The following is a 23690-nucleotide window of genomic DNA, read 5'->3' on the forward strand; positions in this document are numbered from 1 at the left end:
AAAAATTAAATTATGCCTTTGCTTAGCTGTGTGGTTTTTTTTTTTGGGTGTGTGGGGGGATGGTTAAATCAGGGATAATTTGGGGCAAAGGATTACGGATTAAGGACTAGTTTGCTTTGGCTGGGACTGGAACTGGGAATGGGACTTCTACTGTAAGATAGCTGAAAATCCTCTTGTTTCTGGTTTCCTTTGGCTACAGTTGTTGTGTGGGTGTGTTTATATTGCTGCGGTATTTACAATCGAATCAAAGTTCCCTATATGTATATAGTATATATACAGTGGCTAATGCATATCGCTTGTTTTTTTTTGTTTTTTTGTTTTTGCTTCTTTTTTGGGGCATGTGTGCGGGTTGTCTGTGTAGTGGTTGCTCGTGCTGTTCTTGCTGCAAAGTTGTAGTTGCAACTTGCAGCTCATGTTGCTGCTGTGGCTGCAATTTCCATTGCTGCTGTTGCTGTTGTTGCCGATGTCAATGCTCTTTTTTTTTTTTTGTTGTCCAGCTCTAGTCCACATTAATTTTGCCTTTTTCCTTAGATTTATAAGCTTAGATTCTTATTATCGGATCACTTGAAGCAATTTCTTGGCATTCTTTTGGTCTTTGTGTGTCTGTCTGTGTAGTGTGTGTGTGTGTGTGAGTGTGTGTGTATGTGTGTTATCCTGTGTATCCATGTCGTGTATCCTTGTTGTTGGGCAGTAGCAGATTGGGGATTCTCTTTTTGGAGGGGGAAGGCCCGTGTTCAATTGATTTATCATTTCAATTTGTTCTTCGCTTTTTAGCTCGTTTTTGTTCTGGAAAAAAAAGAATATAAATAAATGGCTTAGTTTGCTCAATTTATTTGCAGTTTTGCGTGAAGTACAGATAGAAGAATAATGTTGCAATTAAAGTGGGCAATACTCTATTTTCTTGTAAGAACAAAATATATACCTAAACTATATTATGAGGAACAAAATTTGATTAAAGTATACACATGTTTTTAATGCAAACAAATTGTTTTTTTAATGAAATACTTTTAGAGATTTAATGTACAAAGTTTTGATTGTAACAAAATATGATTTTTTTTAATTGTTCCAAAATTTTATAAAAGCTTAAATTAATTCAATATTAAAATGTATTTAATATTTAAATGCAAATTTAAAATATTTAAGAAACATTTCTTAACCTACTTCTTGAAAATAAATTCTGCTTTTACTTTTACCCATTTCGAAAAAAAAAATAGTTGTTTAGTGTACAATATAGTTATTTGCTTTGCTTGGCTTACCTTTTTCTTTTATACAATTCAATAAATTATTGCATTTGATATGTTGGTCCATTGTTTCATTATTCGTTCCTAAAAAAATTCTTTTATTTCTTGGTATTCATTTAGCATTCATGTTTATTTTTGTTTCGTTTATTATATGCAACCGATGTGTTCTCCGTTCACTTTTTTGGGGGGTAGCTTCTCTGAATGGTTGGGAGGAAAATCGGGCGATATACTGGAGTGGGGGGGTTATAAATGTTATAGTTGTGTATGCTGCTATTATTAGTATTTATTCTGGCCGATTTTGCGCCGCTGCTTGGTTGATTACTGAGTGAAAGATATAGAGAGAAGTTGCTCATGTTGCTGTTGATGTGATGGTGTTGCTGGTGTTGCTGCTGCTTCTGCATGGCAATTGGATTCGTTGCGAATACTACATGTGTGTGGAACAGGAACAGGATCAGTAACTGGATCAGTATCAGTATCGGTATTGGAATCGGACTCAGGATCAGGATCAGAACCAGAATCAGAATCACTAAAGGTAATAGTCGCCCAGACACGCCGATGTTGCTGCCGTTCCCAATGTTGCCGCTGCCGCTCCAGCTGCTGCCGCCGTGTTTACCGCCGCCGCTGCCGTCATAAACGACTATCAGTATCCAAATCCCGCCGAACCGTGGCCAGTCATTGAGGGTGTTACACTACTAACTATACCTAATTGTGTGGCTGTATTATTTGATTGTCAGTGTTGTTGAGCGGCAAATTTCATACGTTTTTGTTTTTGACGTTGATTGCAGAACCAGACGCGCACCACGTTTTTCTTCAAATCCAGCTTTTCGGCAATGGCAGCGATTTTCTCACCGGATGGCCTCGGCTGCACGGCAAAGTAGGCTTCCAGGGAACGCTTTTCAGGTGCCGCAATGGAAGTCCTTTTTCTTGAAAAAAGACTCGATATAGATTACTTTAGAAGCGGGGCCCTAGGCTGCGGGACGGTATCGGTATTCGGTATTCGGTATTCGGTAAACGGTATACGGTATGGTGAATAATGGTGGTGCTGATATGGTCGATCGATGCGAATAATCCTACTTTTCGATAACTTTGTTTTTGCTTGTATTACTTGGGGATTGACTTACAATAGCCCATAATCGATATTAAATTAAATTAAGTAAAGTATGCTTTCACAAATTTCTTCTTTTTTTCATCATAAATATGTTTTTTAGTCTTATTATCAGAATTGTTAAAAAATAGCTTTTAAAAAATTAAATAAAAATTTGCTGCTTAATTTTATTTAATTTCAAATACATACCATAAAATACAATATGAATTTTGAATATATACATATATCAAACATAAATAGTTAAAATCATTTTGTAATTATTAAAAAATAAATTGTATAATTTAAGTTATCAGACTTTTACTTAAAACATAAATTCGTAAATAATAAAACTTAAAAAACATAAGCCAACATTTAATTATAAAATATAACTTTAAGCAAATTATACTTCAAAAACAGATGGCGCTACCAAAAACAAAACAAAAGCGCTTTACGAACTTTAAACCTACTATCAAATTGAACATGCAGAAAAACTTGATTGTTAGATGGCGCTTTCAAGAGTTTTTATCATATCAACCTTGTTCTTCGGAACAAATCAAATCAATTGGTTATTCAACAGCTGGTCAAAAGTTATCGTTAATAAATAATTATACTTCTAAATTCGATTATGTACTATCTGTCAGCTGGGCTATAATTCAAGGTGTTTTTGGTGTTTGGCCAATTGCTTCGCGCTCAGATGCTGGAGGTGGGTGCTCTGGGTGTGGGTATGACTATGGGTATGGGTCTGGCTCTGGGATGGTGGCTTAGCCATTTCTCATCAGAATGGGGAGTGGACTTGGGCTGGGGCTGGGGCTGGGGCTGGACTGGTCTGGGAGGGGGCTGGGCTAGGCTACCGGGTCAATTAAAACACTTTCTACCTTTTCTTTTCGCCCGCCGGCAGGACACTGGGCGCGTCCGGGTCGCGTCGCTTGTTTTTCGCCTGCGCCTCGGCCTCCTCGAGCCACGCCTGCAGGATGGGCTTCAGGGCGATCATGTTGTTGTGCGACAGCGTCAGGCTCTCGAATCGACAGATCGTGCTCTGCGACAGTGCGCCGACGCCAGGTAACTTGAGATTGGCCAGGGCCTTGCCCACGTCCGCCTGCGTGACACCTGCAATTTGCGCAACAAATTAACCATTAACAGTTCTCGAATGACTGCAAAACAAAACAAAAACAAACAAATTAAACCTAGCTCTGCGCTTTCCCTAGATTTATTATTACTATTTTTATTATTATTATTATTTTGAGAAAGTTACAAAGAAAAAACTCCTAAAAATTATCTTATAATTTTTTTGAGAAAGTTTCAAAGGAAAAACTCCTAAAAAATATCTTAAAACGCAAAAGTAGTCAGTATTTTAAGTGCGAGTATTATTTTGACAAAGTTACAACGAAAAAAATCTTAAAAAGTATAGTTTTCCTAAATATCTTGAATCACAAAAATCGCTTATTTGTATCCAAACCCTGAATAATAACATAAATTGCAACATTCTTAAAGCAAAATTTACATGAAAAAGTTTGAACTTTTAGTCAATAATTATTGATCTTAACAAATGTGGCTATATCATTTTTTTATATGTTACCTAATTTTTTTTGTCAAACTTAATTTGGACAGGGAACTTACCCAGCTTGATGCGCCGCTGCTTGAACCGCTCCGCAAACGCCTCCAGCTCGCGAGGATCGGTGTCGGTGTCGGGATGCAGGCCAGCGGCTGCCACCGCCGCCGTGATAACAGGATGATGTACCGCTGAGTGTCCATGGTGTCCTGGATGCGTGGGAGGAGCAGGAAGTGGGACCATGATAATAGGGGGGGAAACAGGAACAAGGCCTCCGCGGAGCAGAGCTGGAGTTGGAGCATCACTTACCCCCCGTGTGGCCACTTAGCGTGCCCGGATGGTGGTGGCTCATCATGTGATTCATGCTGTGATAGGAACCGTGCAGGTGCTGGTGTGTGGGCGTCAGAGGGGACTCCGAGATGGGCGCCAACGTGGTCATCGAGCCCGTCGGATCCAGCATGTCCAGCTGGTCCATCGAGTGGTGCATCTGTCGAGAAAAAGGATTTTCCTAAATAGCATTGGAATGGAAATAAACTTCATTAAAAACTAGCAGAGTCAAGTAAGAAGCTTTACAATCGTTTGAAACAATCCCCCAAAACTTATATTTTAATATATTTATGGATATAAAAAACAATAAGTAATAGTGGTTGATACCATAAAATATCCTTAATAAGAATACATCTTTAAGAAAATTTTTCAACGACAAAATGCGTGACGAATATTTTAACTTTTTAAGGAGCTTTCATAAGTGAATCAAATATGATTTATTAATTTATAAAATAATATTTCTAATTGTAAAATAATATCTATATTAATATAACTGTTTAGAACTTTTTATGTAAATCAAATGTTTATGTTTACAATATTTTAAAATGCCTAATGAATTTAAAATAAAAAAGTTTTCATAAATATAAATAAAGAGCGCGTGTGATTAAAGCAGCATTGAACTAACTTCTCATTTTATGTCTGTCTTTGAAGATAAACGGATAGGCAATGAAATATTTAATTATGCTTATATAAGTCACACGAATATACTAATACACATTCACCCAAAGTCCAAGAGCCCAAGAAAAACAAATACAAATCCCGCATAATTATCTTTTTGTGTGTGTACCTACTTAAATGGAATTATCTTAAACGCCATCATTATCGGGCTAATCATTATCATTGTAATCATGGCCCACGGCTGTCCCCCTTGAAAGTCCCCTCTGGCAGATAATTTGTAAAGTTTTCCACTCACGGCATAAGAAATGTGTTTAAAGCTACCTCTAATTAAAGTTCCCGGTCGTACCCCATCCATCCTGACAATAACTGACAACCCTTTTACCCGAAGTTGCACTTGTTACTTTTCCGATGGGGGGCGGAGATTTGGGGGGGAGGGGGAGGTAAGGATCCCCTTTTGGCAGCTTTAATTGAACGGGAAATCAGGCCCATACACACACACACACACACACACTCAGTCAAAAACACAAGCGACTGAGAGCGAAACGAAACGAAACGAAATGGAACGGATACGGATACGGATACGAGGGCGCTCGCAACTCTTTTGTCTAGGCATCAAATATTTATAGAATTGTTCAATTATTTATACAAATATGAATAGCAACTAAAAAGCTGAAGCAGCAGCTCCTTGTGCCCCTCCTTTTGCCTTTGTGTTGCTTTGTTAAGCATTTAAACTGATTACAGCTGAAAAGTATGCTACAACAGAACGCCAAATAGACCGGATGGCCTCTCTCTGCCTGCCTCTTTCTAAGTCCCTATTTCCTTCTATTTCTCCTTCTCCCTTTCTCTTTCCCTATTTTACTCCCTCCCCCGAATGTTTGAGCCGCTTTTCCAGTTACCATTTTCATTTGAATGGGCCAAGGGGCGTTGTGCATTGGGGGACTGGGGGTTTTTAGGGCTGTGGGTGGGGTCACTCATATTTATTTATCTTTTTGTGAATGTGGCGCAGTCGGGCGGGTAAAACTAGCGCTTAGTTCTGCTCTCCTATGTACAGTCGGCAAACATACCACGCCCCCACTGACGAAAGCCGGAAAATGGACACAGTTACGGAAAATCGGACCCGGACCCGGACCCCTACCCAATTATGTAAAACTCTAAAATGATAAGGAGCGGCCTATGGAGAACAATAAGACATATGTATGTATATGTATTTGCGTATTTGTGTGTTTATGTGGATGGTAAAAACTATGTGGACGTGGATGAAGACTACCCCCGACCCAATGTTTTCGTGCCGAATACAATGGCAAACTCTTCAATTATAAACCAATCCCAAAATTAGTCTGACGGTTATTGGTTTGCACCCTTGGCGCTCGCTCTCTCGCTCTCTCGTTCTCGCAATCGCTCAGCTCTCAGTCCATCCCACTCACACTGGGCCATTCGAAGGGGGCCATGCGTCTCTTTTGTACGCATAAGTGCCGTCTCTGTCGTCGCAGAGAGCAGAGAACCACCCTGCGCAAAAGAACCGGAATGCGGTACCCAAAAATCCGGGACTGGAGCGAGGGAGAGGGCGCCAGAGAGCGAGCGAGAGAGAGAGAAAGAGAGAGAGAGAGAGTGGAGATCCGGAGCCGGAGACGGAGACTTTGGCCGTGGACCCGGCGAGCCGTATAGCCAAAAAACCCACCGTAGACCCGTAATACCGTAGTTCCGTAGATGTGCTGCATTGTGGTTGGCTGGGGCTTATGCAAAATTCATGTGGGCAGTGCCGATGTCGCTGCCAGCGTTAACGTTACCGTTACCGTTAACGTCAACGTCAGCATCGAAGGATATACAGTCCACCCGCAATGCCACCCACCCGCCTGCCTCTTTTTTTGCCTCCGTTTCCGTCTTTGTCCCAGTCCCTGTCCGCATCCAACCACCCAACACCACCCCCTTCGGAAAAGTCCCTCTGCTAGCAGTTTCATTAGGCGCATAATTTGTAATTAATAAAATTATTGAAAGGGAGCCAACGGCTCTAACTTAAGGTTCACACGAAAAAATCTGCATAAAAAATTTAATAATAAATAATAAATAATTAAAGTCAGTTTCGTAAATGTCAATCAATATATTAAAGTTTTATAATGCTCTGAGAAATTTTAAAAAATGTTATTTAAGACTCTTTTAGATTACTTAAATAAAGCTTAAAACTAAATTATTCTTTATATTAACCTATATGAAAAACTAGTAAAAGCTAAGAATTAAAATATATAAAGTAATTTGAAATGAAGTATTTAAAAATAAACAATAAAAATATTAAAGGTAGACAAGAAATATAAAGAGAGGGGCAGAAATAAATTAATAAAGAAAAACTAATTCTTTGGCATATACGATAAATTACAATAATATTATTAATATACCAATTAATCAGCAATTTATATGATTTAGAAATGTTAAAACAATTTGTATATAAAAAACACTTTTTAAGACTTAATCTGTAACTGCTCATAAATAAATAAATAAATATTTATTTCAATTTTACCATTACCATTTTTTATAGTGTATGGAAAACAATGTATCCCGATTTGAAGCATCGGAGGCAGAGCGAGATGGCGAAGTGGGTGTGTAAGTGAGTTGGGTGTGGGTGTGGCGTGCCACATATCTCCACCTCTTTTTTTGGCCGGCGGACAAATCAAATGCAACAATAGAAGACAATTTGCAACAAAACGGATACAAATAAATACGAGTAGCGAACCGGAAAAAGAGAAAACAATTGCACTGCTGCCAAATTGCCAAATGCTGTCTGCATTGATTTTCTACTGCAACATGTATATATATATATATATATACATATAGCTATATAAATTTATATATATCTGCTCTGCAGCAGCGGCGTCAGTCGAGCATCAATCACATATAGCTTATAATGTGTATATGTGCATGAAGGCGCCATTTTAAGTAGGAAATTCTCTAAATATAAGTCCATACTTTGAAAAGATTTAAAATTAACATTTTTTAAAAAGAAGCAAATATGAAGGAAATCTGTTTTAATTACGAAAAATTTAAGTTTTTTGTCTCTTTTTTTTTCTTGCATATGTTTAAAAAAAAGTATATTTCTTATTTACTTTATATTTATTTGTTTTACTTTTCTCCAAAAGAGTATTCCGCTGTCAATAGCTTTTTTTTCCATCCAAGAATTGTTTTTCTTACTTGCTTCATGATTTATTAACAAATTTGCGAACATAATTTATTTATTTGCCGTTTGTTGATAAACATGTGACTGGGTCTCTCCATCTCTGTCACTCTCTTGGCACTTATTTTCCTATTTCCTTTCTGGCATTTCCCCCTGATTGTTTACGCGCAAATGACCTCATTATATATATAATGTAATTTGTTGTTGTCACACTGGGTTCCTTTTCTCTATTTTTTTCCATCTTGTTTTGACATAATAAAGCGTTTTTGGCGCAATTTGTTATATCTTTTGTCTTTGTTTTTGTTTGTTGTCTGTCTGCCAGCACTCGCTTCCTCCCTTTAGTCTCCTTCTCCCCATATCGCGGTCTCCCTCTTCGTTCTTCGTTTGCATGTATGTGCGCTTTGTTATTGTTCATTAATTTTTAAGCATTGTTAATATATCATGGCGGTGACTTTTGTCACCTAGCAAGTTTTTCCTCTGTCAGATTTCGTAGCACACTTTTCTGCGCCTGCCATTAGGGCAGAATTTAAAATAAACGATTGTAGGAGTATTTGTGGCGGAGATTTTCCACTTGAATATGTCACCAATTAATATTGGTTGCTCCCCTTCTTAACTAATTATTAATAATATTAACTTCTTCTCAACTGGCAATTTTTTTCACATAAATGTGAAAATTGGTCAAAAAATGAATTTCTTCAAAAAGTGTATTTTAAAAAATCGGTTTTTTCATACACCGTTGAATTCGTAATAAAATTTCCAATCGAATGGCATTAACAGTTGAAATTTTTTCAGATTTTCAAATTTCTGCAAAAATTGATGATGTACCCCCTTACAAAAAAGTCAGAAATTCGGACATAAATAAATTTTTCAAAAAACGTTTTTCAAAATTCGGTTTTTTTGTCAAAATTAAATTAATTGTTTTCAATCGATCAGGGATGGATAATATAGGTTGCTAGCTGTCCAAAATAGCAACTCTTTTGACTTTGGGTCTTATTTTGGCAAAGTTACAACAAAAAGACTCTTCAGAAATAATTTTGTTTGAAAAATCGCCAAAAATCCCAAAAAACACATTAAAAACTTGATTTTTGTGTCAAAACCCTGGGAAATAATAGTCAAGTGTTAGAATGTCATACACCGTTGAATTCGTAATAAAATTTCCAATCGAATGGCATTAACAGTTGAAATTTTTTCAGATTTTCAAATTTCTGCAAAAATTGATGATGTACCCCCTTACAAAAAAGTCAGAAATTCGGACATAAATAAATTTTTCAAAAAACGTTTTTCAAAATTCGGTTTTTTTGTCAAAATTAAATTAATTGTTTTCAATCGATCAGGGATGGATAATATAGGTTGCTAGCTGTCCAAAATAGCAACTCTTTTGACTTTGGGTCTTATTTTGGCAAAGTTACAACAAAAAGACTCTTAAGAAATAATTTTGTTTGAAAAATCGCCAAAAATCCCAAAAAACACATTAAAAACTTGATTTTTGTGTCAAAACCCTGGGAAATAATGGTCAAGTGTTAGAATGTCATACACCGTTGAATTCGTAATAAAATTTCCAATCGAATGGCATTAACAGTTGAAATTTTTTCAGATTTTCAAATTTCTGCAAAAATTGATGATGTACCCCCTTACAAAAAAGTCAGAAATTCGGACATAAATAAATTTTTCAAAAAACGTTTTTCAAAATTCGGTTTTTTTGTCAAAATTAAATTAATTGTTTTCAATCGATCAGGGATGGATAATATAGGTTGCTAGCTGTCCAAAATAGCAACTCTTTTGACTTTGGGTCTTATTTTGGCAAAGTTACAACAAAAAGACTTTTCAGAAATAATTTTGTTTGAAAAATCGCCAAAAATCCCAAAAAACACATTAAAAACTTGATTTTTGTGTCAAAACCCTGGGAAATAATGGTCAAGTGTTAGAATGTCATACACCGTTGAATTCGTAATAAAATTTCCAATCGAATGGCATTAACAGTTGAAATTTTTTCAGATTTTCAAATTTCTGCAAAAATTGATGATGTACCCCCTTACAAAAAAGTCAGAAATTCGGACATAAATAAATTTTTCAAAAAACGTTTTTCAAAATTCGGTTTTTTTGTCAAAATTAAATTAATTGTTTTCAATCGATCAGGGATGAATAATATAGGTTGCTAGCTGTCCAAAATAGCAACTCTTTTGACTTTGGGTCTTATTTTGGCAAAGTTACAACAAAAAGACTCTTCAGAAATAATTTTGTTTGAAAAATCGCCAAAAATCCCAAAAAACACATTAAAAACTTGGTTTTTGTGTCAAAACCCTGGGAAATAATGGTCAAGTGTTAGAATGTCATACACCGTTGAATTCGTAATAAAATTTCCAATCGAATGGCATTAACAGTTGAAATTTTTTCAGATTTTCAAATTTCTGCAAAAATTAATGATGTACCCCCTTACAAAAAAGTCCGAAATTCGGACATAAATAAATTTTTCAAAAAACGTTTTTCAAAATTCGGTTTTTTTGTCAAAACTAAATTAATTGTTTTCAATCGATCAGGGATGGATAATATAGGTTGCTAGCTGTCCAAAATAGCAACTCTTTTGACTTTGGGACTTATTTTGGCAAAGTTACAACAAAAAGACTCTTCAGAAATAATTTTGTTTGAAAAATCGCCAAAAATCCCAAAAAACACATTAAAAACTTGGTTTTTGTGTCAAAACCCTGGGAAATAATGGTCAAGTGTTAGAATGTCATACACCGTTGAATTCGTAATAAAATTTCCAATCGAATGGCATTAACAGTTGAAACTTTTTCAGATTTTCAAATTTCTGCAAAAATTGATGATGTACCCCCTTACAAAAAAGTGAGAAATTTGGAAATAAATAAATTGTTCAAAAAACGTTTTTCAAAATCCCGTTTTTGGGACAAAATTAAATTATTTGTTTTAAATCGATCGGGGACGGATGGTATAGGTTGCTAGCTGTTCAAAATAGCAACTAGTTTGACTTTGGGTCTTATTTTGGCAAAGTTACAACAAAAAGGCTCTTCAGAAATTATTTTGTTTGAAAAATCGCCAAAAAACCTAAAAAACATATTAAAAACATGGTTTTTGCGTCAAAAGCCTGGGAAATAATTGTCAAATGTTGGAGTGTCATACACTGTTGAATTCGTAATAAAATTTCCAATCGAATGGCATTAACAGTTGAAATTTTTTCAGATTTTCAAATTTCTGCAAAAATTGATGATGTACCCCCTTACAAAAAAGTCAGAAATTCGGACATAAATAAATTTTTCAAAAAACGTTTTTCAAAATTCGGTTTTTTTGTCAAAATTAAATTAATTGTTTTCAATCGATCAGGGATGGATAATATAGGTTGCTAGCTGTCCAAAATAGCAACTCTTTTGACTTTGGGTCTTATTTTGGCAAAGTTACAACAAAAAGACTCTTCAGAAATAATTTTGTTTGAAAAATCGCCAAAAATCCCAAAAAAACACATTAAAAACTTGGTTTTTGCGTCAAAAGCCTGGGAAATAATTGTCAAGTGTTAGAATGTCATACACCGTTGAATTCGTAATAAAATTTCCAATCGAATGGCATTAACAGTTGAAATTTTTTCAGATTTTCAAATTTCTGCAAAAATTGATGATGTACCCCCTTACAAAAAAGTCAGAAATTCGGACATAAATAAATTTTTCAAAAAACGTTTTTCAAAATTCGGTTTTTTTGTCAAAATTAAATTAATTGTTTTCAATCGATCAGGGATGGATAATATAGGTTGCTAGCTGTCCAAAATAGCAACTCTTTTGACTTTGGGTCTTATTTTGGCAAAGTTACAACAAAAAGACTCTTCAGAAATAATTTTGTTTGAAAAATCGCCAAAAATCCCAAAAAAACACATTAAAAACTTGGTTTTTGCGTCAAAAGCCTGGGAAATAATTGTCAAATGTTAGAATGTCATACTCCGTTGAATTCGTCATGAAGTAACCCCTTGGCCAAGTAACAGTTAAGCCAATATGACCAATATAGGCCATCAGACCAATATAAGCCCAAGATCGTTAAACAACTAATTGAACTCAATAGAAGTCTTTATTTACAAGCAAAGTGCGGATTAAGACCATCAGCTCATCGAATCCCACTTCGATCCAGTAGACGACAGCAAAGTAATGATTTGATTTCGATTCGATGTGTCGATGTGTCGATGTGTGGATTATGTCGATTCTGTCGTTATATCGTGTATGTGAATGAGATTGGGAGTGGTGTTGTGTTTGGTGTGTTAAAGTGTTTCAGTGGTGGAGCCAGAGTTCCGGAGATCTACTTCTTGCGCTTCTCGACGGGCTTGAGGATTTGGAAGGAACACATAAGGGTATCGTCGACGGACATCATGGCACCGGCATTGTCGAATTCACCGCAATAGTTTGGGGCCGAGAAGAGGGTGACCAGCTGCCGCTTGGCGAAGAACTCGTACCCATCCTCGACCACCTGATGGGCGCGACAGATGAGATCGAGGTCGTGCTTCTGCAGGAACTTGCCCACCACCTCGGCGCCAAAGGTGAAGCTCACCCCGCGGTCGTTCTCGCCCCAACCAATGGTATCCTTGTCCGGATCGGACCACAGCAGATCGCAGAGCAATCCCTGATCGGGCACATCCGTGGGCCGCATTATGCGGCGTATCTGCTCCATGGAGGTGAGATCCGGACTCAGACCGCCGTGGCAGCAGAAGATCTTCTCGTCCACAATGGCCACCACGGGCAGACAGTTGAAGCAGTCCGTGAAGGTCTTCCACAATTTGATGGTATAGCGGCGCTTGCACTCGTCATAGAACCCATAGATTCGGTTGATGCTGGCGCACTCGTGATTGCCGCGCAGCAGAAAGAAGTTCTCCGGATACTTGATCTTGTAGGCCAGCAGCAGGCAGATGGTCTCCAGCGACTGCTTGCCCCTGTCCACATAGTCGCCCAGGAAGAGGTAATTGGCCTCCGGCGGATAGCCACCGTACTCGAACAGGCGCAACAAGTCGTAATACTGGCCATGAATGTCGCCACAGATCTTGAGCGGCGCCTCCAGTTCGAGTAGTATGGGCTGGGCCAGCAGGATCTCGCGAGACTTGAGGCACAGACCGCGGATCTCACCCTCGGTTATCTGGACATTCTTGCCCGGCCGGGCACCGCGCACCTCCAGCAGCCGGGATATGATGCTATCCAGGTTGAGCACGTCCGTCATGGCGACGTCGGTCTTGCGATCCGCAGCGACGTGATCGTGATCCGGTTTGGATCGATTGGCAGCCTGGGAAGCCGTTGGTGCTGATTCCTCGGGGATTCCCCCTGCTTCTGAAAACCGATGTGTTCTGGCTTGATCCTGCTCAAGCACACGTATTCCTTCTTCTGTTCTTCGATAATCTCGCTAACTTTTCCTATATATATATATATGATTGTATCGGTTTATTTTGTATTTTCCTGATTTATCAATAAAATAATGAATGAACAAAACTATTCGCTTTCATAATGGATTGTTTAAATTACCTAACTCGCTTCGCAACTCCTCTCTTTTTGGGACTTTTATTAATTGCAATTTCTTGATGTATAAACGTTTACTTGTTTATTAGTTTCTTGTTTCGATTTTGTGGGTCTTTAAAACTCTTGACAGATAACTACTTGATCGTGCCAACTCTCTACTTTGATGCAAACGAAAACACTTAATTTAAAATTTAAGATAATATCTATGGATCAATAGATTAATTAGCTGTGAGATGGTCTTAGCTTTTGATGACTTACTCTTTACATTTACTTCTTATGTTGAACATTGATCTTTCGATTCTTGCATTCTTGACCTACTTATCTTGGTCTCGTCCCTTTTAAATTCCTCCTTTTCACTCTTTTGGGGGGCATATGTCTGTCTACTTGCAATCTGAAATCCTTGTTGTGGTTTTAGGTTCATAAAATTCGGCACGCTTGCGGATATGGATGCGGATGCGGAATTATTATCAGATCTTAAAAGGATCTGCACTGCACTCTCGACTGAACCGTAAAGTTCAACGTAGTCTTCAATAGTTGCGGTGGCGTTGAAATTTTGAAACAAATTTTGACTCAGGGACGGTGATCTTTATTTTTTTTTAAAACTAAATGAATGAAAAATCGAAGGCTGACTCTTCAAAAACTATATCATAACATTTGAGGTCACGTATGTTCAGTGTGTATTCAAATATAATTTGACATTTAATGTACCCATTTGTACACTAAGGAGTAAGATTAACATTAAAATTTTGTTTTTAACTTAAAATATTGTAGCGAATTATTTAAATTGAATCCAACAAATACTTGTTGAAAGTACTCGTAACTTTGCCAATTTTTTTCTTTAATGTACCATTTTGAAACAAATTCGAATAACTATACGAATAGATTTAAGTTTGTTTAATCTTTCTGTTCAATTTTTAAAATATTAACTCGTATTTTAAAGAGCTATATATAAATATATATTTAATTTTAATAATTCTTAATTCCAGTTGTTGAAATGTATATCCGTGTTTTGTTGACCATGCTGCAAACTTTCTCGTCTCTTTAATTTTAAGGTGGTCTCCCCTTGCGAAATTGTGCGACCCTCGTCCATCCCATGCCCATTTGTTCTTATTATCTCTGATTGAGTGGAAAACTTGAAGTTCTCGAGTGCCATTTGCAGCGAGGGCTTCCAATTTTACCCGCACTGTTGTATGTGAGCTTATTTCGGGGTGATTCCATTTCGGCGGCCTCTTTAGTGTGGCCCGTAATTAGCTGCAATTTGTTAGCGCAACTTGAAAAATTGCAGTGTAAACAGTGCTGAAGTGGGTTAGAGAATGCAGTGGCCTTATAATGAGGCAACAAACTGGGTTCATCGTACCTTTGCACAATCTACAATTTTCACCCACATCCATATATAATGTATAAGATATACAATATACAATATACCATTTCACCGCAGCAACTGCGACTACTGATTGAACTGTTTTTCGGCAGGGTTACACCTGCCACAGGAGGCTGGCTCCACTGTACATGTATACAGTGTCCTTTATCGTGTGACTGTGACCTGTGTCCTGCCTGGCACCGCAAAACAAACAGCAAACATGGCCAGAGCAACAGCAACAGCAACAGCAATAGCAACAGCAACAGCAATAGCAACAGCAACAGCATCGTTTATTTTGGGGAAACAAAGGACCTCATTTCCCCGCCATTTGTTTAACCAGCAAGCCAGCAAGGACAACAACGGCAAAGTTTTATAAATGGCTTGGCCATTGTTGAACGGCTGCCGCTGTTTGTTGAAATTAATTGGTGTTACACAAATGAGTAATTTTCAATGTACATAAATATTTGCACAAATTGCAATTTACCCAGGCCAATACTCTCGCATCGAGTGTGTACAAGTATATATCGTGGGGTGCACCTTTTCTCGAGTGCTGCTCAAATACCAATTTTTATTGTCAAGCGTTAATAATTTGGAACAATGAATAATATGAACGGTAAGCATCTGTTATTATTCCAAACAAATCAAAACAAGTGCAGTCGATGGGCGAGGGCGTAAGCGAGTGGGCGGGGTCGACTTCAGAGGATTGAAGAGTTCTGAAGTTCTGAAGTCCTGAATTCTGAATCCTGAATCCTGGATCCTCCCCTTCGCTTTTATATCCTGGCCACACACAAATCTTCATAAATTGCAACTGCCGGGGCGACAGTTTTGGGAATTGAGACAAAGTGCGAGAAGTGCCTGTGGACCAGGGAAAGCGAAAAGGGGTCGACAAATGGGAAAATGATACACTTTGCTTATTTTTACACACACATAGAATACAGCACACAGTACACAGCACACACACCCCGACACAAGCACACAAGCACACAAACACAGACACAGACACAATCAAGAAACAACAAATTGCCGCATAAATGTGGGGTGGTTCGCCACGTAATAGATTTTATTTTATTTTTATATCCGCCAGACGCGCTGGGAAAAAGTAGGGGAGGGGGGGGTTTATGTGAGTCGTGGCCTTACTTACTTTTACTTTTTACTTTTTACCTTTTGCTCCTGCCTTTCCGATCAGGAGTGTCCTCGGGAGGGGAGGAAAGGGGGGATGTCGGGGGAAATTCCCAGGACATTCTACACTGCCCGAAGTGCCGTTTTCGCTGGCAAAAAGGTTCGACATTTTTAGGGGAGTGTGGAAAATAAATTTCTCATACCAATAAATCTTAGTTTGACTCGTTTGTCTAATATTGATAATAATATTTAAAATTTGTTACCAGCTAAATAAAATTTGAAGGAAGTACACAAAACATTCTTTCTTCTTAAAGTGATTTAATAATTTTAGTTTCTACAAAACATATTCATGGCTATTTGTTTTGGTATCGTATGCAAGTTGGGTTATTAAATAATAAATCTTTATAGATCTAACCAACTTTTAGAAACAAAATAATATAAAAATTAAATCTTATTTTAATTTGGATAACCTGAATGTCCCTTAAGTAACGACTAAAAATATATTTCCTCTTTGTTCTCTTTGCAAAAAGCTATATTTTAGTTGGTAGAGAAAATTACTAAAAATCTTCCTTTAATTAGCTAGCTTAAATAAAACTCTAACTACTAACTAAATAAAATAATTAAAATATAGATGGTATGAGTATGAATATGAGTATGAGTATTTCTAACTATCATCAGCTTTTACTGGTAATACTCCCGAAACATTTTTCAATCTCCTTTAGGTGTACGACTTCTGACATACGACTCGTAAACTTTGCCGCCAAACAACAACCAACACGCACGCATACACGGCAATAAGTTTCAGGGTTAATGGCAACATATTGTTGCTGGCTCATCATGCGTGAGGAAGGAAATAACGAAGGAGCTGTGGAAAAGCGGCAAGACCGGCGTTTTCCCGCCTCCAGCGACCACCTGCCAACGTTTCCCGCCCACTCCTGCTTTAATTTTTTTCCCTACTCTTTTTATTTTCTTTTTTTTTTTGTTCGTTTCCCAACTTCTATGTTGCTCGTAATTTTTTACACATTGTGGTCCCAGCTTAACGGTTCTTCTACCGGCTGTTTTCCGGCCTGCTCTACTGGGAGACATATCAATATGGCCATGGGCGGGGAACCAACCCACCCACCCACTCAGCCACCCTCCTCACCGGCGTGTTTTCTTTTTTTCCACGTCACGCACACGGCGACGGAACAAGTGCAGCAGTGGTGCTCAGGTGTGGAGGGTAAAGTGGACAGGGAACACTCAAAAAAAAATGTACTAAAATGTAGTGCAGGACAATTGTATAATTTATATTAATAATTAATAATTTATTATAATTTTTATTAATTAGAAACAACACACAAAGTATTCATTAGCTGAATATACAAAACTTTTGGTTGTTTATTTTTTGTTACTCCGAATACTTAAAAACAAAACATTACATTAACATTATATTAGCAACATTTTTGTTTTTCGTTTTTTAATAATTTAAGCTATTTGTTGTTGTTTTTACTATAAACTTGTTGATAATTAGAATGGTCCACTTTAAAAAAAAACGTGACGTACTTGTTTTCAGCTTAAGAAACATTTGGGCAGTTTTCTTTACAATTTAAAATGTAAACTCGAAAGAAATATTCCAAATTTGTTTCCACTACCTTTAAAACTGAAAAGAATTGCATGTTTAATTTGCGATAAAATTGTGGAATTTATTTTCGGAGTGCAGAGGGAAAGTGGCAATCACACGCTGCGTCGCCAGTCTGTGCAATAAAAACAACAACCAAAAGCACAACGACACGCTGCACACACACACACACACACACACACGCACACACAACGAGAAGTACACAAGGACACGGGGGATTCCACGTATGCCCAAAGGGGGTGGGGGGTGGTAATAGAAATTACATACAAAGTAGCGAACACAAGGGAGTCGGGGGTTGCACAGGTTTTCACATCACATCCTTCTCGTTTCAACGTGTTTTCTCCCCTGTTTTTTCGCCTGCACTTCTCCTTCCCCTTCCCCCTCACCTTCACCCTCACCATCAATTTTTCGGCGGTGCGACATTAATATGTAGATGCATTAAGTACATTATCCGGGGTTACAACCTCCGGAATAACAAGAACCGGGGAAGCGTACGCAGCCAGCATCCAGAATTTGCTGGTGGAAGCAAGTTAAGAGCAACAATGGCACAGTGGTTGGGATATGATCGCAATCAAATTGGAAACTGATATAGTCATATAGAACACTAGGCTGAAAAGAACAGAAATTATTACCATTCCCATTTTTATAAATTTTTTTTTCATATTCAGATTTGCAGGTACATCATTAGTTATTGTTTTAAAGAAGAAAAATTAACATTTTACTATGCGGATAATATTTTAAATAATAAATAAAATACTTAATAAAGAAAATTAGTTTTATTTCAAATAATTGAGTAATTTTGAATATTAATAATAATAGAACTCTACATAAAAGTTGTACAAATTTAATGAACACTCATGTCAATACCAATAATTAAAAATATGTGAAAAAAAGGTAGATACCTGTTACTCAGCTTAACAACTTCAAAATAAACCCTTCCTTCTACCTGTTACAAAGCTGATAAACCAACCTGCTTAAAGATCAGCTTAAAGCTGTCAATATAGCAGATGAAGCCCACTGTGCCCAGGGGCGGGGTCACCGGGGGGGCAAGGGAAATATTATGATTTATTTTTATTATAGCGGGTAAAGTGGTCTTTACAAGCATCAAACGGGGCCACGCCAATCGCCCACAGACGCGTCGAGTAAAAAGGCAGTTAGTTGGTTTAGCCGAAAAAAAAGGAGCGGAATGGAAGGGCGGTCCAAAGGAGGTGGATTTCGAGTGGGAATGGGTGTGGGTGTGGGTGTGGGTGTGAGAGGCACAAGTTGTTAAATGGACGGGTGGATTTGCACTTGCCGTGCTGACTGTTATCTTCATTTTTGCTTTCAGTTATATTGCCTGGGAATTCCTGTGGGAGATGACGTACCCGGACTTGTACCCGTACCCGGGATCAGGGAAAATAACCTTCCTCCCCCTTCCTTTCCCCCTCCCCCCCCCAATTTCTCTACGCCCCGCCACACCACGGCTAAAACAAATTGTGTGCCGGGCATGAGCATGAGCATGGGCATGGGCATGGGCATAAAAACAAGCGGATCAAACAGCCGGGCAGGTGGAATGGCATCTCGTGGTGGTTGCGGCTCTAGGTGGGTGGGTTTTTTGGATTGGGTTCTTGCGTCCGGGACAGGAGCCGCAAATCGAAAAAGAGTGTTCCCCGGATTTGCTCGTTGTTTTGACCGTGGCAGGGTTCATTGAAATTGCATTAATGTTCCGTTTGGCTGATAGATAACCCCTCGACCCCTCGACCCCCCGAGGAATACGAGTGTATACGAGTGTATACCACACCCGCTCATTTCATTGTTGTGTAATGGAAATCTGCGTGTATAATCCGCCCCTGATAAGATGGGCGGGATAAACTAGTTATGGCCATTAATACGATCAATTTGATGCTCACTTCGGTGTAAGTAAATAACAGTCTTATTGAAAAGCAAGTTGAAAAAAAAAAAAAGGAAAAACATATTTGGCGAGACCGACCATCCCTCGTCACAGTTGAAACTGATAATTGTAAAGTTGGTCCCGGAGAGTCTGGCATCTACATATGCCATATATTACCGAGAAAAACTCGGTGGGTTGGCAGTCGACGCAGCAGTGGCAGTGGAAGTGCGGGGATTGTGGGTCAAGTGATGCGTTGATGTGCATTTTAAGCAGGTTAACCTGTTAACTGTCACAACCCTTTTTTTGTTTTTTTTTTTTTTTGTGTTTGGGATCTGGGCGGCAGGGGGTTCGACTTAGTTAGGGCCGATTTATCAAGGTGCGTGTAAGTGTGGACAGATGTTGCTTACAATTTATGGGGCTCTGCGCTCTCGAAAAGATAGACCTGATTCTTAACAAAATCTTGAAACTATTAAACAGAGACTTCCACATATTATTTAAAAATTAATTACCGTTCCAATTTATAACAATTTAAAATCGTTCAAGGGATGAACTTATCATATTTCTACATATATTTGCTTATATTGGTTTTTATTCACTGGTATGCAACCAAAAACTAAGTTTTGTGTAATTTACTTGTTGACTACTAACTACAGAATATTTAAAATTTTATAGAAATATTTTGCATAAAAAAATGTAAATTGTCTTTAGATTCTATAAATTGTTCGTAAAATTAAAAATGTTTTTACAGCCATTTAAATTCTATTTGTAAAAGATTCTTGATTTGGCAGGAGGTAAGTCACTTTCTTTGCTCTAATGTATTTCTTTATTTAAAACCGCAGTTTATTTTGCTATAAAGAAAACTTTCAAAGACTTTTTAAGTGTCTTTAAATTACTTCAGTTTAAGGAAAGTTTTGTAAACTAAAGCTATTATCTGGACGTCGGTGGGAGTTTAATTCTTTTTTCCATTTACCGCTGGAGCTCTGAGCCGATTGTAATCTGCAATTTGGCCAATCAGACGATTACGGCTAAAAGCGGTTCCTCCGGAATCGGGCCATTAAAAATGCATTGAACTGCAGGGAGAAAGTGCAATTTGCAGTCCAAATCCTAATGCGCCGTTGCGTGTAATTGTGTGGAACAATTAACTAGCGGAAAGGGCGAAAACAACGGCACCGCGTGTCGTATGAGCGATGGCCGTGTCCTGGCATTTCTTTTCTTTTCTTCGGTTTTCCTTTCCTTTTTTCCTATTTTTTTTTCCTTTTTTTCCTACTCGCCCTCTGAATGTCCCCGTGCTCCGTGCCTTCAATTGTCTCGGCCATAAAAAAGACGAACACATACAGGAACTAAATAATTGATGAAGAAAAGGAAACTAAATAAATAAATAAAGGAAACATCGAGGGGAAAGTGGAGGTCTGTAGAGTGGGGGTTTTGGTAAATTGTCACTGGATGACACAAAGCTTTCTGCACAGTGCAAATAATAAAATAAATAAATGAAAAACATGCTCACTTCACAGACAGACATTGAACTTTCACCTAAGCAAAAACAACAACGACAACATGTCCGTCCGGCCACTAAATAAAGTTAATGCATTAATAATCATAATTTCTTCTATATTTGATGAGTTCATATTGTGGCTACGCTTTTTATGGCTCTCTGTTGGTCAACATTACATCTGGTTACACATTTAATTAAGTCAATCAAACCGGCGATAAATGACAACGCAATCGATAACCAGACATTGCTTCTAATGGCTAGACGATAAACAATCCACCAATCGATAATTGGCCAATTTAGACAATTTTCTAGGCTGGGGCAAAATGTCATCAGTTGTTTGTGCAATGCATTTGCTGAAGAGCCAGTTTGTTTATTAGATTTTTAGCTTCAAAAAAGGAGTGTTCAATGCACGTTTTCATGTGTTTGATTGCATCAAATTGCATCAAAGTAGTTAAATGTTGTCAAATGGCAGTGATTATTGTTGTACGTTAAATGCACTTCAGTGCAGTACTTTTTAGTTTGTTTTTTACTGAACTGAAAGCTTTTAATGTGCTGTGTTTTAAATATTTATGATATTGCGGAAAGATGATTCAATTTACATAAAAATGTACATATTAATCCGATTAAATAATAGATAGTTTAAACTTGTTTTTAGGACAACAGAAACTCTAAACAAATATTCGAATTGAATTGAAAGGTCTAAGAGGCGAACTATTTTTAAATATTTATAATCAATGCCAATATTTTGTTAATAAGTCTAATAAGTTAATAAGTTATAATCATTACTAACTTTGATATAAATGAAACGAATCACATGCAATAAGATTTGAGATTTTTAAATTTTTTCCAATCAAGAAGTGGCTATATTTTTCTTGCAGCTAGTTTAATTAGTTAAACTTATTTTTACCGAAATTTAATCTTGAAGTGTCCCAAATAATAAAACATAAATATTGTAAAACTTAAATACGTTTTTTTGTGTTACGTTGACAATACAAATGACTTGAATAATTACGAATCTTATGAATAGACATACATTTCGTTAACATTTTAAAAATGCTTATTAATTAGTGGCATTGTTTGTTGCATGTAAGTTTAAGAGGCTGACCCTATAACTGATTTTAGATAATTCTGTCTGGAAGTCGTCAAGAATCATCATAAAAATAGTCCTTATTTTTACTAAGTTAACACCACAACTAGCTTGACTACCATATATAAATAGACATACATTTTAACGGCACCCAGGATATATTTTTTGGCTAGCGCTCACCGGGGATCCCCCGAAGGTCCACCCTGGCAGCCACCCTAGTTAGCGGTAAGTTGTTTCTAATGTGCACAAAAGACAAATATTTGCTGTTGTCGCCTGTCGCCGCTGGGCCAACTAAATAAAAACAAAGGGCCAAAAAAGGAAGTGGAAATGGAAATGGAACTGGGGTTTCCTTTGCTGAATTGCGTGTGGAGTGGCAATGGTGAGTTAACGATATTTACAAAACAATATGCCGACCGCAGGACGGGCTCAGGACAGGAAAAATCAAACAGGTGCACTAAATGAATTTCAATATGATAAACCACTTGTGGTTGATTCAACTGCAGGCACTACAGGACCTGCAATAGCTGAGACCTGAGACCTGAGTCCAAATCCCTGTATCCCTGTATTCCTGTATCCCAGTATCCCTTTGGGCGGTGCGTGCTCGGAAAACGATTCGAGGGAAATTGAGCCATATGTTGCGAATACTAATGGACAGGATATGACCGTGCCCCGGCCGGAAATATGTAAGTGTAATTTAAATTGAATTAAGTGAGCTGGGCTGCACACAAGGGTTGCATGGGCTTTGCCCATGAAAATATGGAAAATATGGAACAACCAGATCGGAGCATAAGTTCGTCACCGGAAAAATCTGTGATAAATGCCAGCAAAGTGGTCATCCCGTAAAGAAAACTGAGCTCCCTTGCTCCCTTGTGCATTTGGCACAGTTGGGATGAAATTGATAATGGATATTTGCCGCCGCCGTAATTGTTACAAATGTTCCAACAACCTGACAACAAAACCCTGGACCCTCAACTCTCGACTCTCGATTCACGATTCACGATTCTCGACTTTAGAATTTAGACCCACCCCAGTGAGCAGCGAGTTTTATGATGGATATGATTATTTTAATTAGCATTATATTTACTCTTGTTTACCCTTTTGCCGGCGCCTCGTTTTTATTGCGATTGCCTCTCCACATAATTGGCTTTTCATATGCTAGAAAAACCGAAAACCAGTTGCAAACCAGTTGGATTGGGGCTGTGCGGGCTCGTAAATTAGTTTAATTTAATGAGTTTTGTAATGTTGGCTGGGCCACAGCGCTGGGGGCCCTCTGTCTTCTGGCATAACGATTATGACACATGTTACCAGACTTTCTGACAGCCCACCTCTCCATCTCCGTAACCGAGTTTTTCCTCGGGGGCCTGAGGTGTTCCATGCGAAAGGGTTTGGGGATGGCAGGGCAGGGAGCTCAGGTGGCAGGATGGGGCACAATTAGCCGGAGTTGGAAAACCAAGGCTGTCAAAACTTTAACTCGGAAAACAGGTACTACTCTGGTGGGGCTACACCCAAACAAATGATTCAAAGTTCTAATTTTAAGAGATTATGTTGAATTATAAACTATAAACTTAAGAGTTAACATTTTGAGATCTGTTGTGTTATTTTATTAGCAAATGTTTCCTTTTGATACTTTTACAAGAAGTTACCTAAAACGCATTTAATTAAGAAGT

General features: G+C 37.9%; 2 protein-coding genes across 14 annotated transcripts in view; both read right to left on the reverse strand.

The window, feature by feature from the left end:
- Positions 1-1256: 1256 nt before the first annotated feature.
- LOC108137720 (inhibitory POU protein) overlaps positions 1257-23690 on the reverse strand; it is a 34588-nt gene continuing 12154 nt past the window's right edge. For 3 of the 12 annotated variants that reach the window (XM_017259617.2, XM_017259613.2, XM_017259608.2), the window contains 5 exons: positions 4184-4361; positions 3943-4083; positions 3201-3432; positions 2001-2158; positions 1257-1943 (listed from right to left, as the gene is read on the reverse strand). In XM_017259617.2, the coding sequence (XP_017115106.1) occupies positions 1882-1943; positions 2001-2158; positions 3201-3432; positions 3943-4083; positions 4184-4361 (771 nt within the window). In that variant the 3' untranslated portion in view covers positions 1257-1881. Of the gene's footprint in view, positions 1944-2000; positions 2165-3200; positions 3433-3942; positions 4084-4183; positions 4383-23690 lie in introns of all 12 variants that reach the window. The other 9 variants (XM_017259616.2, XM_017259611.2, XM_017259607.2 and 6 more) reach the window with 3 other exon arrangements.
- Positions 12032-14111, reverse strand: LOC108137723 (serine/threonine-protein phosphatase alpha-3 isoform). Of its 2 annotated transcripts, none has more exons than XM_017259619.2 (3): positions 13736-14111; positions 13484-13680; positions 12032-13374 (listed from the first exon to the last, which is right to left on the reverse strand). In XM_017259619.2, exon 3 carries the CDS (start codon positions 13182-13184, stop codon positions 12276-12278), a length of 909 nt encoding a protein of 302 aa, XP_017115108.1. In that variant the 5' UTR covers positions 13185-13374; positions 13484-13680; positions 13736-14111; the 3' UTR covers positions 12032-12275. The 2 variants fall into 2 exon arrangements, with proteins under 2 accessions (XP_017115108.1, XP_017115107.1); XM_017259618.2 differs by having other exon boundaries at positions 12032-13417.

Source organism: Drosophila elegans, unplaced genomic scaffold, assembly GCF_018152505.1.
Source record: "Drosophila elegans isolate 14027-0461.03 unplaced genomic scaffold, ASM1815250v1 contig_149, whole genome shotgun sequence".
NCBI classification, from domain to species: domain Eukaryota; kingdom Metazoa; phylum Arthropoda; class Insecta; order Diptera; family Drosophilidae; genus Drosophila; species Drosophila elegans.

Coding starts and splice junctions, on each gene's coding strand:
- LOC108137723 (XM_017259619.2), bottom strand. CDS start 13,184: ATGACGGACGTGCTCAACCTGGATAGCATCATATCCCGGCTGCTGGAG.